General features: G+C 49.8%; 1 protein-coding gene across 8 annotated transcripts in view; it reads left to right on the top strand.

The window, feature by feature from the left end:
- The window catches only part of DDC (dopa decarboxylase), a 54638-nt gene that overhangs the window by 4678 nt on the left and 35194 nt on the right, over positions 1–14766 (top strand). For 3 of the 8 annotated variants that reach the window (XM_033088166.1, XM_033088163.1, XM_033088164.1), the window contains exon 2: positions 13403–13631. In XM_033088166.1, coding sequence (XP_032944057.1) covers positions 13431–13631 — 201 coding nt within the window. In that variant the 5' untranslated portion in view covers positions 13403–13430. Of the gene's footprint in view, positions 1–2052; positions 2186–2508; positions 2736–4025; positions 4124–10875; positions 11123–13402; positions 13632–14766 lie in introns of those variants that run through there. The other 5 variants (XM_033088162.1, XM_033088161.1, XM_033088159.1 and 2 more) reach the window with 5 other exon arrangements.

Below are 14766 nucleotides of genomic sequence, written 5' to 3'. Positions count from 1 at the left end.
GCCTCCTGCAGGCTTCGCTCGGGGCTGTGACCGCCACCCCCGCCGCAGGGCAGGGCACAGGGGCTTCTCCCTCTGTGTATTCTTTCGTGATCTGCCTGCCATCCTGCATTGGGACACCAGTAGACCCAGCCACTCCCGGCAGGAGGACAGGCTGGCCTGCCGGTGAGGAGTGTGAGTGTTGCCCTCTCAGCCATATGTTAGCTGTGTGACCTTGGGCAAATGTCCTAACCTCTCTGTGCCTCTGTCTCCTCATCTGTAAAATGGGGATAATGATAATATCTACCTTGTAAGGTACTTGTGAGGGATTGAATGATGTAAATATGCCAATAATAGAAACTTCATAAATGCCAGATGTTACCAGTGACTCTTTGTGAGATGGAAGAGTTCACGCTCTTCTCAGCCCCTGGTCCAGAGGTCAGTGCTGGGTGTCAGCCTAGCACCACCCTGTACCCCCCTGCGTGGCCTCCATGTATCATCCAGGGTTTACCAAGGGCCTGTGCTGGGCCGAGCTATGTGCTGGGAGGGGCTTGCCTTCAGTGGGCAATGACCCCAGGTCTCCTGCTAGAGCCCTGCACACGTGCCCCCTGCGGAGCTGGGTCCTGTCCCCACACACGCACACAGTCGCAGGGCCTAATCGCCTTGCTGCTCTGATGTCCATGCCCAGCCCCCATCCTCTGCCGAGGCGATGTGTCAGCCTGGTCCCTGCACAGCCCGCCCACCTGCTAAGAAGCAGCCCTGCCCTGGAGGCCACCTTCCCTGGCCCACTCAGCCCCCACACGTCTCCACCACACAAGGAACTGCGCTCTGTGAAGAGGTGCTACATAACTAAACCAGGGTGGGTGGCTTTCTAGGTGGAGTTCCTGGCTCCTGACACAGGCCCTGAGTGTGTGTATCTGTGTGGGGGGAGTACATGTATGTGTGTGCATGCATGTGTGTGTGCATTGTGGGTGAGCATGTGCACATAATGCACACGTGTGTACGTGTGGTGTGTGCATGTATGTGGTGTGTGCATGCATGTGTGGTGTGTGCATGCAGGTGTGTGTGGTGTGTGCATGCATGTGTGTGGTGTGTGCATGCATGTGTGTGGTGTGTGCATGAGTGCACATGCATGTGTGTGGGGTATGTGCATGCATGTGGTGTGTACATGCATGTGTGTGCTGTGTGCATGCATGTGCATGTTTGTGGTGTGTGCATAAATGCATGTGTGGTGTGTGCATGTATTGTGTGGTGTGTGCATGTGTGCACGCACATGTATGCGTGTGTGGTGTGTGCATGCATGTGCTGTGTGCATACGTGTGTGTGCATGCATGTGCGTGTGTGCATGCATGTGCATGTTTGTGGTGTGTGCATGCATGTGTGTGTGTGTGTGTGTGTATGTGTGTGTGTGTGGAGGGAGCAAAGGAGCCCACCTGCCTGGCCTGGCCTGAGTGAGCTCGCCTAGGCCCCCTTTCCAGGTCCAGCGGGCTCTGTGCTCCCCTCCACAGAGAAAGGAACCACGCCCTCCTGCACTGATCAGCCCACCCAGGCAGTGGAGGAGGGAGAGAGCCCGCACGCAGCACAGTTGGAAGACATTTGTGCTTTGAATGCTGGTAGTTTCAGGGGTAATGGAACGGGCTTCGAATCAGATGAACCTGGATTCAAATCCTCACCGGCATCTGCTTCTTTCTCTGATTTGGAGTGAGGAGCTTAAGGAGCATGGCACAGCGAGCCTCCATCCCTCCTAGTATGGGGTCCCAGTAGTGCCAGGAGAGAAGGTGGGGGAGCTGGCCCAGCCCAGGGTCCAATGCTGTCGCAGAGCCAGAGCTCCGGGCTTCCCAGGTCCAGGTCGGCTCCTCGTCACCCTGGAACAGAGCCGGGGAGCCTGGGTTGCTCAGAGGTTGCCCAGGGTCTCCAGGAGAACTAGCTGAGTTCTGGGTTCTTCACAGTGAGCTGGAACACAGGGCACCGTTCCCTTGGCCTCTTGTGAGCGGCTGCCCTTCCCAGCCCTTATGTCCTGGGTTGGGGGTGGAGTGGGAGGCGACTGGAGGGGGCGATGCTGCCGGCAAACAAGCCCCTGGCTCTGATTGGCTTGGGGGAGGCGGACACTCTGTCTACATAAATGGCAGTCGCATCCTCTGTGCCTTTTAACTGTCACCGGGGAGAGGAGAGAGAGAGAGGACAGAGCACAAGGAAATCCTGGCTGCCTGTGAGTATGCTCTTTGTCCTCAAAGCCTGGGACCAGACTGGAGAGCCTGTTCCTAGGGCTGTGACCCTGGGTTTGGGGACTGCAGGGAGCTTCGCCTGTCGATTCCGGCTGGGTTGATTTCCACGCAGGGACTTGGCATCCAGCTGAGTGCAGGTGGGGGTGCTCTAGGAACTTGGTGAGGAAACAGGTGCCAAGCTGAGTCGACTGCTTTTCGTGTGTCATCTCTGAGGAACAAGTCAGGAAGACTTAGAAACTTGTGATGGTTTTTAGCCCGTGTTCTCTGAGCCTTGATAAGATGTAACTGAGTGGGACTTGTTTTCCAGATGGTTCATGGTGCATCTGGAGCCCACAGGGCCAGGAGATGGGTGGAAGGAGAGGGCTGAGCCAGTTAGACACGCCCGGCTCCTGCTCTCAGCTGTGGAGGGGAGAGAGCCGGACGGCCTCGTACAGCCTGCTTGTGAAGGACCGGGCAGGTGGGCATAATGGAACACTTGTTAATAAGCAAGTAAACTGCAGTTCGGACGGAAAGCAGGAGCAGCGTGAAAATGCTGTGAGTAGTCCTTGGGCCCCAATACCATGTTTCCCTGAAAATAAGACCAGGGCTTATATAAATTTTTGCTCTAAAAGACTCATTAGGGCTTCTGTTCAGGCGATGTCATCCTGAAAAATCATGCTAGGGCTTGTCCAGTTAGATCTTATTTTCGGGGAAACACGGTATCTTGTTTTCTCCAGTTTCCAAGGGAAATCGCAGCAGCTGGCCTGGGTTTTTCCCTTGATCCCATCTCTCTCTTAAACGCTGCTCACAGCTGATTGCTCGTTCACATCAGTGTTTTCCTCCTAAAGGGAACTGAAAGGAAAGGTGACAGTTGCAGCCTAAAAGGCCCCCTCTTTCTGCTTGGGGGTGACCCATAAGGTCCTGGCAAGGATAGCGGACATCCTGGAACAATTAGGATCTAGGCAAGATGGGGAATGTCTGCATGTTTTTGAAAGAGACAAAATTGTGTCACTCACTGTCGCCTCTTTCCTTCCCCTGTCTGGGCACACAGCCAGGTTAGTTAAAATAGCAAAAATAAGACAAATCCCCTTTACACCTCCACTGATTCAAGGAAATAGCGGGCAGTGTACCTACATATACTTTCCCCTCTTCAAGATGACTTTTTGAAGGTTTCCCCCTCTCTTGGAAACTCCATTGGAGTCTGGTGGGAAGTGTGGCAATGGCTGTAGGAGGGTTAGAGCCCCACGGCGTTTTAGAAGGGTGGTCCTGAGCTTTCACAGAAGCTCATGGGGTGCTCGTGGGGTCCCTGGAGGAGGATGCTGAGGGCCCGTGCGGACAGTGGATTGGACACGGCTCTGAGAACAACTCCCATTCCATTATGTTCTCCATTGGCTTTGGGGGCCCCTGTAAGCGGCGGGTGTTGGGGCCCCGGCCAGAGGGAAGCCTTCTGGTCCCGAGACTTGACAGAGCCAAATATGGAAACGTTGTGAGCTGTCTGGGCTTACACAGCCCCTGCCTCCCTGAGCCTGTCACCTCATTTCTAGGGTGGGATCGCGTTGCTCTTTGCAGAGCTGTTGTGAAGCCTGAGAGACTGGTGGTAAAGTGCTTACATGGGTGCCCTGTGTGCAGTAGCTACTCAGTATTTGTCCCTTTAGAAGGGGGTGTGGGACAGCAGAACTTGGTCATCCTCTGCCCGTTTCTGTTTCCTGGGCATCAGCCCAGCTGGGGCTCACTGCTCCCCTGGAGAGCACAGGCCATGTGAGGACATAGGCGGCAGACAGCACTGGTGTGTGTGTCGGGGGGTGGCGCGGTACAATCAGAGACGCCCGCGCTCACTGCTCCGTGACCGGCTGTGTGTCCTTGGCCAGGCACTCGCCCCCGTGAACCTTGGTAGCCGGCAGTAACGACACTCCCTGGCAGGATTGTTAAGAATGTTAAGTGAGGTAAGTCCTACACAAGCTGAGCAGGAGGTTGGGAAATACTGATACCTTTGGTTTGTTGGGCCGTAGGGAGTGACAACAAGGGCCAGTGTGCTCTCAGGCTTTGACTTGGGCGGTGGGAGGGGTGCAAACGCAGGCTTCTCAGCCACGCTGGTGAAAGGCAGACCCGTGCCCAGAGAGTAGTGAAAAGTCCCCAGTGAATCGATGAGTCAGTATTTCCCACTGAACCGATTTGTGGAAACATGGAGACTCCCCGAAGGCTGTGCTGAAGCACAATGAACGGACTCCCAGCGACAAGTGTCATAACAGGCGATAAATCAGCCGCAGCCACAGATGTTGCAGCTGTGATGAAAAGAAGCAGCCAACTAGAACGTAATTTAATAGACTCAAGCCTATAGAAAAGGCAGATGGTTGTGACCTTTTGTGAACTAGTAATGTGACTTCAAGAGAATAAGAGAAAGGGAGGAAAGAATTGAGGAAAAAATAAGGGGGGAAAATGGTAACGCGGAGGAGGGGTCTTCCCACTGAAGAAGAATTTCTTCGGGAATAACACTAAAATGGAAACAGAAGGAATATTAAAACTAAAATTACTGGGCAGTGATTACATGAACTTTTTAGAATAACAAACAAGAAAGAAAATGGTACAATTTGAGTGATTTTAAATTTAATTTTTAAAATTTAATTAATTTCAATGTAAAGTATGAATGAACGATAAAAGCTAGCAGAGATGGGGTCTTCATGCTTACCATGCCTGACAGTGGGTGACATTTTATATCACTTTATTTTTTGTGGAAAGAAATTGGGCAAAAGGCAAAAGAACGGAGAAATGCACCCCTCATCATTTCATTGGGGAGTTAATACGGTTGGGAGAAAGATTTCATATGGAAACAAAGCCATGCACACCCTGATGCCGTGGCCCTGCCATTGTCCTCATAACCATGCCACCTTCCCCAATAGCCACCAGCTGACAAACCAAATGGGAGGTGGTGGTGTCCCAGGAACACCGGGACATCTGTGCTCGGCAGTTTTCATAAGGATAAAGGTGAACAAGATGCTAATATAATTCTGCATATTGTAATTATGCATGTAATGTAATTCTGCATATTATAATTAGACACGTGGGAGAAGGAAATGGAGAAAGGGCACCAAGTAATGGGCTAATCCTGAGGACAACTCTTTGAATTGTCTGAGATCAGGAGTATATTGGAATAATATCAGCAAGTTTCATGTTGCTGACTTTTTTTTCTTTTGAAATTGCAAAAGTTATGAATTTTTCAATCGCTTTACATTATATCACAATATGATTACAGGGATGTGAGTGGAAATCGTAGTATTTTCCCATGGGAGTACAATCGAAAATCATGACATAATTTCTCAATGGCTCCTTTCCATAGAGAATTGTTGGCCGGGAAAATACTTAGGTGGGGCTTGTATGGTAAGTGGGGAATGAATAACAGACGGTGGCACGAGGTCCCTTCCGTTCCCGTCCGAGGAGCCAAGCTTTCCCCTGAAGCTTCATCTGTGCCTGTCTCTCACACAACCCTGGTGTCCTGTCAGTGCCAGATGAGCCGATGGCTCAGGAGAAGAGGCTCCTGCCTCTCCCCCAACATCAGTGACAATGCATGCTGGACTCAGACAGCGTTACGGTCCAGGGTGCCCTCTGCCCGCAGCATCTCGCTGCCCCGTGCCCCAGGGTGGAAAGTGAGGCCGAGGCTGGGAGAGGTCACGATGTGGGCTGACAGCCAGGGCTCAAACCTGTTTACCCGGGACCAGATCTGCTGTTCTTTGTATGCCCAGTGGCCACTAAGAGGAAGCATAACCTGTGAGACTGAGAAGTGTGGCAGAGATCCTTCCAATCCTGGCCGGGCTGGCCAGGCAAGAGCAGGGTTCCTGGATGCCCAGCACTGACCGGGTGGGAGCCCCTGTGCGTCTGCTCCAGCCTTTGCTGTTCTCTCCTCTGGACAGCAAACTCCGCTGAGATGCTGACGTGGCATGGAGCGTGGAGAGAGGACTTACACGCTGGGACCACCAACCGCAGAAACAGTCCTGTGTCCTGTTTAGAATTCTGTGTGGTGCTTTGTATTGTGGCCAGATTGTGGCCAGATTTGGCAGATTGAAGAAGGAGGCTCAGACAGGTCCGCTGGCTCCGCCATGGGCACACCTTCAGCCAAGAGCTGTCACAGGTCCATTGTCTTCTGGTTTGTCAGGAACATGGAGACAGGTGGCTGTCCCATGCCCAGTGTGGCCTCCAGGGGGTACTCAGGAAATCGTTACTGGAGGATCAAGGAGAAACTGGTTTTCTGAGTTTCTAATAGTCCTGCTTTTTACAGGGTTTATCAGCCCATACTCTGGCCAAAACTGCCGGGCACACCCTGCATCTGTGCTGGAGTCCACTGCCGCCAGGAGGTGCCAAGCAGTGGTCAGGGTATGGGGTCCTGTGGTGGCCCTGACCTTGCGAGCCAGCTGTACACTCTTGGCCAGGTTGCTCAGTCTCTCTGTGCCTCAGCCTTCTCGCCTGTTGAAGGCAGTGATGAAGGTCCTGACGATATCATCACGAAGATGAAATAAGGACGCACAGGCACAGCTTGCCTTAGTACTTGGCTCATGTAACTTCATGGAAGTGTTCACCCGTTTCTAAACCTAGGAGAGGATCCCTATTCCAACAAGAATGCCCCAATTTACAAAACATACTTGCGTGAGGGGAAGAACATGGTAGGGGGTGTGAGAGAGTTCCCTGCTTCATTACTGGGAGCACCATTTGGGGACTTTGGCCTACAGGACAGAGTGGTTGGCAGGAAACACGGCTTCTGCCTCAGCTTCCCTCCCGACTAGCTTCACACTTGGGAAGCAGCCCCAGAGCAAAACTGCAGGATTTCCACTGTGAACAGATGGGCCTGAGAGCCATGGAAGAGAAATGTGAGTGAAAGCATGTTTCATGCAAGGAGAGGAAGGAGCTGGTTCTCTAAAATCACAGCATGAGGTGCATTTGCTCAGCTTAGTAAATTTATATTTACTTAAAAAAGCAATAGACTTGTTTAGAGCAATTTTGGGTTTACAGAAAGAAAAGTTGAGCAGGAAGTACAGAGGTCCCACGTAACCCCTCTCCTCCACGTGCCGTTTCTCCTGTAGCGGTGAAAACGTGTGACACCACCACCACAGTGTCAGGCGCTTAACACGTAACCCCGCTGACTCCTCCCCACAGCACTTTGTGGAAAGCATGTCACACAAGCTCGTTTTCACAGAGGCTGAGAGGAGAGGGGGCCGCAGAAAGCTTGAAGATGTGCAACAGCAACCTGGTAGCTGGGGTAGGGGCCCCGTGACCCGTTGCGGGTGGCCCAGGCCTCTCGTGGGCTTGATGTGAGCGTCCATTGCTTCACAGTCTCTGACAAACATGCTAAGTCCTATGAAGTTCTAAATAACTTGACGTTAGCTAGAGTCTTCAGTGTTTTGAGGCAAGTGAACAGTTGTTCATACCATTAGAAACTTCTCATTGCTAGACACTTCCTGATGGTCTTAGCTGGAAGCTTGAGTCCTGCTGGGTTTATTTATGCTCCTGTATGCACAGAGAAAAATACTCATCAAGAAACCAGTTGATTCAGGGGAAAAGCAGTCAAATTAGTTCTGTGCTGGATTGATACTTCTGTGCTCCAGGGAAAAACAGAAAGGCAAAGCCCCCCAGTCCCAGAAGCACACATGTTTTTTGAGTCATGATTTATGGTTCATTTTTCCTGGAATAGTGTAAAATGAACGTAAACACTTTCTTTTTTATCAAGACAGAAAATGAAAGCCAGGAAAGACTGACCGCGGTCTGCAGGGCCCCAGGGTTGAAGCGAGACCGTGGCTGACTGCACCAATAGGCAGAACCACGGACAGACTCAGTGCCTCTGTGGCCCCCCCTTCCCAGAGGGATTGATTGACCAGGCACTCAAACGGTGGACTTGGCTGGTCCCGTGCATTTCGGGTGTGTGTCACCACAAAAGCTCTGCATCAAGGTCCCACACGCTCAATGCCACCCCCACTGCTAATGAAACATCGAGGGCCTGGTTGGGTTCTGGCCAATCACTGTGGTGGGAGTTAGATTCTAGTGGTCCAGGAAGGGGAGTGTTTCCAACTCAGACCTCAGGGACTTCTGGGGCCCGAGGAGAGGGAAGTCCAAGTTCAAGTTGAAAGCCAAAGGCCTAGTTGGTACTGGGCCTGGAAGGCCAGAGGCTGAGCATGAACTGGACTCGAGAGGCCTGGGTGGGGGTGGATCCTAATTCTGTTCTGAATTCTGGGCCATAATGGTCTCCTATGGTTTCTTTGTGGCGGACATGTGCGGGCTGGTGGTTCTGGCTGTCTTAAAGACAGAGAGTAGGGTGTAATGCAGCACATTTGAGCAACACAATGTTCAGAGGACCGAAAGGTTTTCACTCATTCCTCCCTCATCCAGGAAATGTTCACAGTCCTCATGGTTCTCCAGGGTCTGTGGTTGGTGCTCATAAAGAAAAAAGGAAGAGCTGAGGACCCTGCTCCACTGGGGAAGGCCTCGGTTAACAGAGGCTGTCAGTGGGATGATAAATCACCCAAAACAAGCAACCCCAGTCAGTCAGGAGGTGTGTGGGCGCGCACGGGCACACAGACCTCCCTGAGCACTTGGGGCGGGGCCTGTGCTGTGCCCCTCACAGATGGAGGAGATGTCGGGCCAGTCCTCCAGCCTGAGACGGGCTCACCACCCCGTGCCGTGTGGACGGGGCTGCCCGTAAAATGCCGGGGAGCACAGCTGCTGGCCAGCACCGCCACCGCCACCACATGTCAACAGAAGTTGTTCCAAGGGCCTGGAGAGGCATCAGTCATAGCCTCTATCGTCAGCTACATCTTCCAGTCAATATTTGCCCATCTTGGGAGCACAAAAAAATCAAACAGCTACAAAATGAGCACAAGATTCTCTGGCTTTGCGTCAAGAGCCTCCTAAGAAAGTCTTTGTGGGAAATAAGCAGCAGAGAATAACCGGGTGTCATCTTACAGTTTGGGGCTTTTTCTTTTGGGGACACGTTGGTGTGTGTGTGTTTTTCCCTGAGGCATCCTGTGTTGGCCACCTGGGCTCTTCCATCGCCGTGAGGCGGAAGCAGCGGGTGCCCCCAGAACCCACACGTCTTCCTTAACCTTACACGGCACCTCACTGTGCGTCTTCACCTGTGCATTGCGTGCATTGACCCTCAGTTGAACAAAGAGAGGTTGCTCGGATATTTCTTTTAAAAGTCATTTGTAACAGTCACCCACACTGTACGAGTTGTAAAAGGCGAGAACATGAAATTTGACTACATAAACACTGACATTTTTATAGGTCAGAGTAAAATTATAAGCAAAATTAGGTCAAACATAAATGAAGAAACCGTCTGCAAAATCTATCAGACATCAGGGTGCACATATTAGAGATTTTGCCATTAAATAAAATTAGTGGAAAAGAGTGCAATGAACGAGCAATTCATGCAAACGTCACTGCAAATGGCAAAGAGGTTGTGGGAAAACTGTTGAACCGCATTAATAAAAGTAAAGTGAAATCATTAATGCCTATCAGACTTGCAAAGCCTAAAATGAGAACTCACATCCAATGTTGGTGATTGTCTGGCAAAAGGACGATTCTCATTCACTCCCGGTGGGGGAGTATTTTGGTAAATCAAAATAAATAAATAAATAAATAAATAAATAAATAAATAAATAAATAAATAAAAATTCTGAGGACAAATTTGGCCATATAATTTAGGAACGCTAACAATGTATTTCTCTATAAGAAATTATAATATACGTTCTTCCTTTTACAAACTTTAAATGCAAACCAAGGTGCAGAAATTTAAATATGAGGTTGCACATCTGTGTTTTATAGAAAAGCTAATCACTAATTTATTGAATGCTTATTTTGTGCATCTGTGCTAGGCTGTCCCCATGTACTTATCAAATTATCACAAAAAAGTTACCTGAGGTAGTACTGTTATCATGATTTTTGTTTTTAGTTGACATCGACCACAATAGCCGTTTACTTCAGGTCGTGCAGCTAATAAACATTGAGTCAGAGACCTTGGTTCTCGATCATCAAGTGTCGGCCATGAGGTGAAAATCTGAAATGACCCAAATGTTCACCAATGCACACTGTGAATACTGGACATTCCAATTGTGAAACACCACACGATCCCGAGAAATCATGCCACAGAAAAGGATTTGAAGTCATGGGAAATGTGCTCTTAATGGCCGAGTGGAAAAAGCAAGCAGGCAAAAAGACCTGCAGTTGGATTCAGTTTGGGGTTGCATGCGAACCATGTCAACATGAAATATTTCCACTTGATGGAAAACCAAATTTTACTCTATGTGCAAAATTCAAAATTGTCAGTCATTCCAAGTGAAAGCTTAATTTCGAAGGCTGCAGGCCCAGGGGATTAGAAACTGGAAGCTACACATTCCAAGCTGTGTGGCTTTGCACCGAGATGCTTTGGAAACAGGGCATGACATTTGGATGATAAGCAGAACTTTTCTTGGCCCTGGGCTATGACATACAAAGATGCAGTGGAACTTCAAACATGCACTTTAGTTTTTCTCCTGCTGTTATTTTGTCATTCCTTGTGGCTGTAACTCAGAATCTTATCTTATATCCTAACTGCTGTCACGCCTACATTCACCAGATAAAAAAATGTACCCAATAACATTGAAATAGGGGAGTCGACATAATAATCAGCCTTAAAGAACCGAAAACCTTCCCTTCATGTCAGCTACACTGTTTGTGTAGCCGAGAACACTCTGAACAAAGAACATTGGACAGAATGCTCAGGAAAGGAAAGGCAACTTCAAGCTGATTCACAGCTGACAAAGACCCTCTTCAGTCAGGCTTCTTACCAGCGAGGTCCCCACTTTATCATGATGAGCCCAGTTTTGTCAGAGAATCCTGCTAAGCCAGTTTATCCAGGACGCCTCTACCTTGGATGCCCAGTGGAGCTCTTCCTCTACTCCGGACACCTGTCCAAGTTGCTTTTAGTAAGTTTCCATCCACCCTCTTACCCTTCCCATTGGCTATCAATCCGTGCTTGCCTCTGTGACATCGGGAGTTAAATTTACTCTCTCTCCCCTATTGCAGTAGTCTTTAAAAAAGATCTGTCTTGCTGTGTTTAACAAGTTTCTGGCGAATAATCTCTCTGAAACACCTTTAACGTCATAAAAATTGTCAAAACAAAACAAAAACCCAGCACAGACAATGGGAAACAAAGAACAAGTTCTGGGAATATGATATCGAGATTATCACCCACGCTGTTTATAGTGGATGTAGAATTGTCCCCCAGGGGAATGTCAGTCTTGAATTATAAAGCTTGGAACTATGGCAGGAATTCAGGAATGCATCCCTTGCTTAGCATACAATTGTCTCTTACAAATATAGGGAACATTCTGGGAGGACACGTGCCAGAATTTTGAGTCATAGGATTCTAGGTGGATATTTTTTTTTGTGGTGTTCAAGTTTCCTGTTTTCAAAATATAGTCGATTCTTATGATCCACAGATTCCCTATATGCAAATTCACCTACTTGCTAAAATTCCTTTGTAATCCCAAAGTCAATACTTGTGGTGCTTTTGTGGCCATTCATGGACTTGCACATATACCGCGGGATGGGAAATTTGAGTCACCCAGCTGAGCTCGAACAAGGCAATGCCCTCTGCCTTGTTTTTCAACAAGTAGTCTTTTTGGTGCCACATTCTACATGTTTTGGTATTATTCTTGGTTATGTCACTGTTTAAAATGATCTGCAAATATAGTGCTGAAGTGCTGTCTAGGGTTCCTACATACAAGAAGGCTGTGACGTGCTATATGCAGAGAATACATGTGTAGATAAGCTTCACTCAGGCATGTATTACGGTGCTGTTGGCCATGAGTTCTAAGTTAATGAACCAATGTATATTAAACTGTCATTAAAAAACACACATTAGAAAGGTTGTGTATTGATCGGTTGATAACAACGTGACCGGTGACTTGCAGGGACCTAGCCCGGCATAAGGAGCCATGGCTCAGTGTCTGTTAATTCCGTGTTCTTGGAGACTCTATAGTTCCGTGCTACCACGGATAACCAGAATTGCCTGTATATTACTTATACGATTAGCAAAGAAAGCATTATTTCTGAAATGTAGGTTGTACATGGAGGTGCGTCTCTGTCTGGTGAGGAAGGCAGAGAATGGATGCAGACTCGAGCCCTGACAGGGGTACGTTGTCCCAGGCTCGGTGCTTCACACATGCGGTGTGATTATGCCTTCGTTCCTTCCTGAGGCCAACATTCTTATCTTCATTTCTCAGATGCGGAGAGAGGCTCAGACGGTTAAAATCACTTTCTCCAGCAGCTAGGAAGGGGCAAGGCAGAACAGTGGTTGTCATTAACTTGAGATGGACCATGAAAATGAATGTGTGTCCATTTCACCAGTGTAGACAACGAAAGAACAAGACGTAGCATTGTCTTCAATTGAGTAGCTGGTGAGTAGTAGAAGCATTTTGCCACAGTCTCAGGATCCAGTGTCACTTCCATGCCATCCAGACATGGAAGGAAAGCACTTCTTGATGAGACAAGTAAAGAGTTAACAGGGGCGGGCTTGTGAGCTGGCAGGAACGAGCTTAAAACTTAACCTCTTGGCTCTGAATCCCCGGGCCAGCACTGCATTTGTGAGCTGAAAAGCACCTTCCATCCATCACAGGTGGGAACACAACAGTTCCCAGTCGCAACCGCAATCCCCTGCAAGCTGACTGCCATCATAGCAGGGAGCAGGGCAGTTCCCAGGAGAAGACAATTATAATGGCAGCCCCCCTGCAAGCAGATGAGCACTCTACATCCTGCATGGAAAAATATAAACCCCCAGCTAAACAGAAACCCACTGCAGCTCTCTCCATCAGACTGCCCTGGCGAAACTCCCTCTGCCAGTATTTCTCTTCCAAACAGAACTCCCTCCCTCTCTCTCTCTCTCTCTCTCTCTCTCTCTCTCTCTCTCTCTCTCTCTCTCTCTCCCTCTCTCTTTCTCTCTTTCTCCCTCTCTCTCTCTATTCCTGACTTCCAATAAGTCTTTCCTTGCTTTCTCACTTTTTAGAGTCTCATGAATTCTTTCACATTCTGTGAATGAGCAGGGGTAATTTCTACACCAAGACACTCCTGACTTGGGGTGTGGTGGCCCCTGGGGTATTTAGGGCATCACCCAGGTGACCCTAGCAGTCGGTTTGCTTGGACTCACCCTACTGCAGTTTAAAGGTTCATGTTGGCCCATTGATTTCTTTTTTCTCTCTGTACAGTTCTCACCTCTGCCAAAGCCCAGTCACCATGAATGCCAGTGAATTCAGAAGGAGAGGGAAAGAGATGGTGGATTATGTGGCTGACTACATAGAAGGTATTGAAGGACGCCAGGTCTATCCCGACGTGGAACCCGGCTACCTACGTCCCCTGATCCCCACCTCCGCTCCCCAGGAGCCAGACAAGTATGAGGATATCGTGAGTGACATTGAGAAGATAATCATGCCAGGAGTAAGTGTGTCAAGGTTGGAAACGGAAGGACTGGGGTTAATGCTGGGTGTCAGGTGACTCACATGTACTATTTCCCCTACTCCTCACCACCATCCCATTGGGCAGAAACCCTTACCATTTCCATTTTACAGCTCAGGCCACCGAGGCCCAGAGAGGTTAGGTAATTAGCCTTAGGTCACACAGCTACTAACTGACAGAGCCAGAACTCCACCACAGGCTGTGTTCCAGGCAGTGAGTGAGCTCTCCCTGCAGCCCCCAGGTCAGTCCCCTGCCCTGAGACCCCGGTATACGGCATATGGTCATGGTGGTTGCAGGAGGAAAGACCCTGGTGGCTGCTTTCAAGTAAGTCCATCGCTCAAAATGAAGCATTCTCCTACAATTTTGTGTCTGGCAGAGGGTAAGACGCTCTGTGTAAGAAATGGTTTATTTATTTTATTTGAGCATGGGCGATGTGGAGTCTGCAGAAGCTGAGCTTGGCGTATGGTGCTCGGAGGGGCTGCAGACAGGGTCGCAGGACCAGGGCCTGTCGGCCACAGGAGCACCCTGTAGTTTTGTGTGCACACAAAGCTTCCCTGCAGGGAGCTCGCCTGCAGTGTCAGCGTGGCAGGGCGGCCTCAGGTCCTCAATCCCTTCCCCTCGTTTTCAGACAGGACGGCAACGCCTAGACCAGTGAGCAGGGGGCAGGAGGGGCCCAACCCTGGGACGTCACTGCTCAGCAGCCTGGGATCCAGCCCTCTGCTCTTACTCCCTCCTCCCAGGAGACTTTCCCTGACATTTGCGCTCTGAGCCAAGCGCAGGGTCTGGTTCTCACGGAGAAGTTGTTCTTTCTGAGAGGTTGTGCAAACACACTAAGCCCTGGGCTTCCAGCCCCTCCAGGGGGAGGTTAAATGTCAGCAGGTGGGGTCCCGGTCTGCTCCAGCTGCCATACGAAAGGTCGCCGCTGGGCAGCTCACACAACAAACATTCGCTTCTGGGCTCGGAGGCTGGGGTCCCAGATCAGTGTGCCCCCAGATCCGGCTCCTGCTTGCATATGGCAGCCTCCTCCCCGCGGAGGGGCCCACTTCATGATCTAATCAAACCCGAATCACCCCCAAAGGTCCCATCCCCCAACAAAGCGTCGCATTGGGGGCTGGGG

Source organism: Rhinolophus ferrumequinum, chromosome 20, assembly GCF_004115265.2.
Source record: "Rhinolophus ferrumequinum isolate MPI-CBG mRhiFer1 chromosome 20, mRhiFer1_v1.p, whole genome shotgun sequence".
Classification (NCBI taxonomy): Eukaryota; Metazoa; Chordata; class Mammalia; order Chiroptera; family Rhinolophidae; genus Rhinolophus; species Rhinolophus ferrumequinum.
The sequence above is the reverse complement of the archived record's forward strand: the minus strand, read 5'-3'. Positions and strand labels throughout refer to the sequence as shown.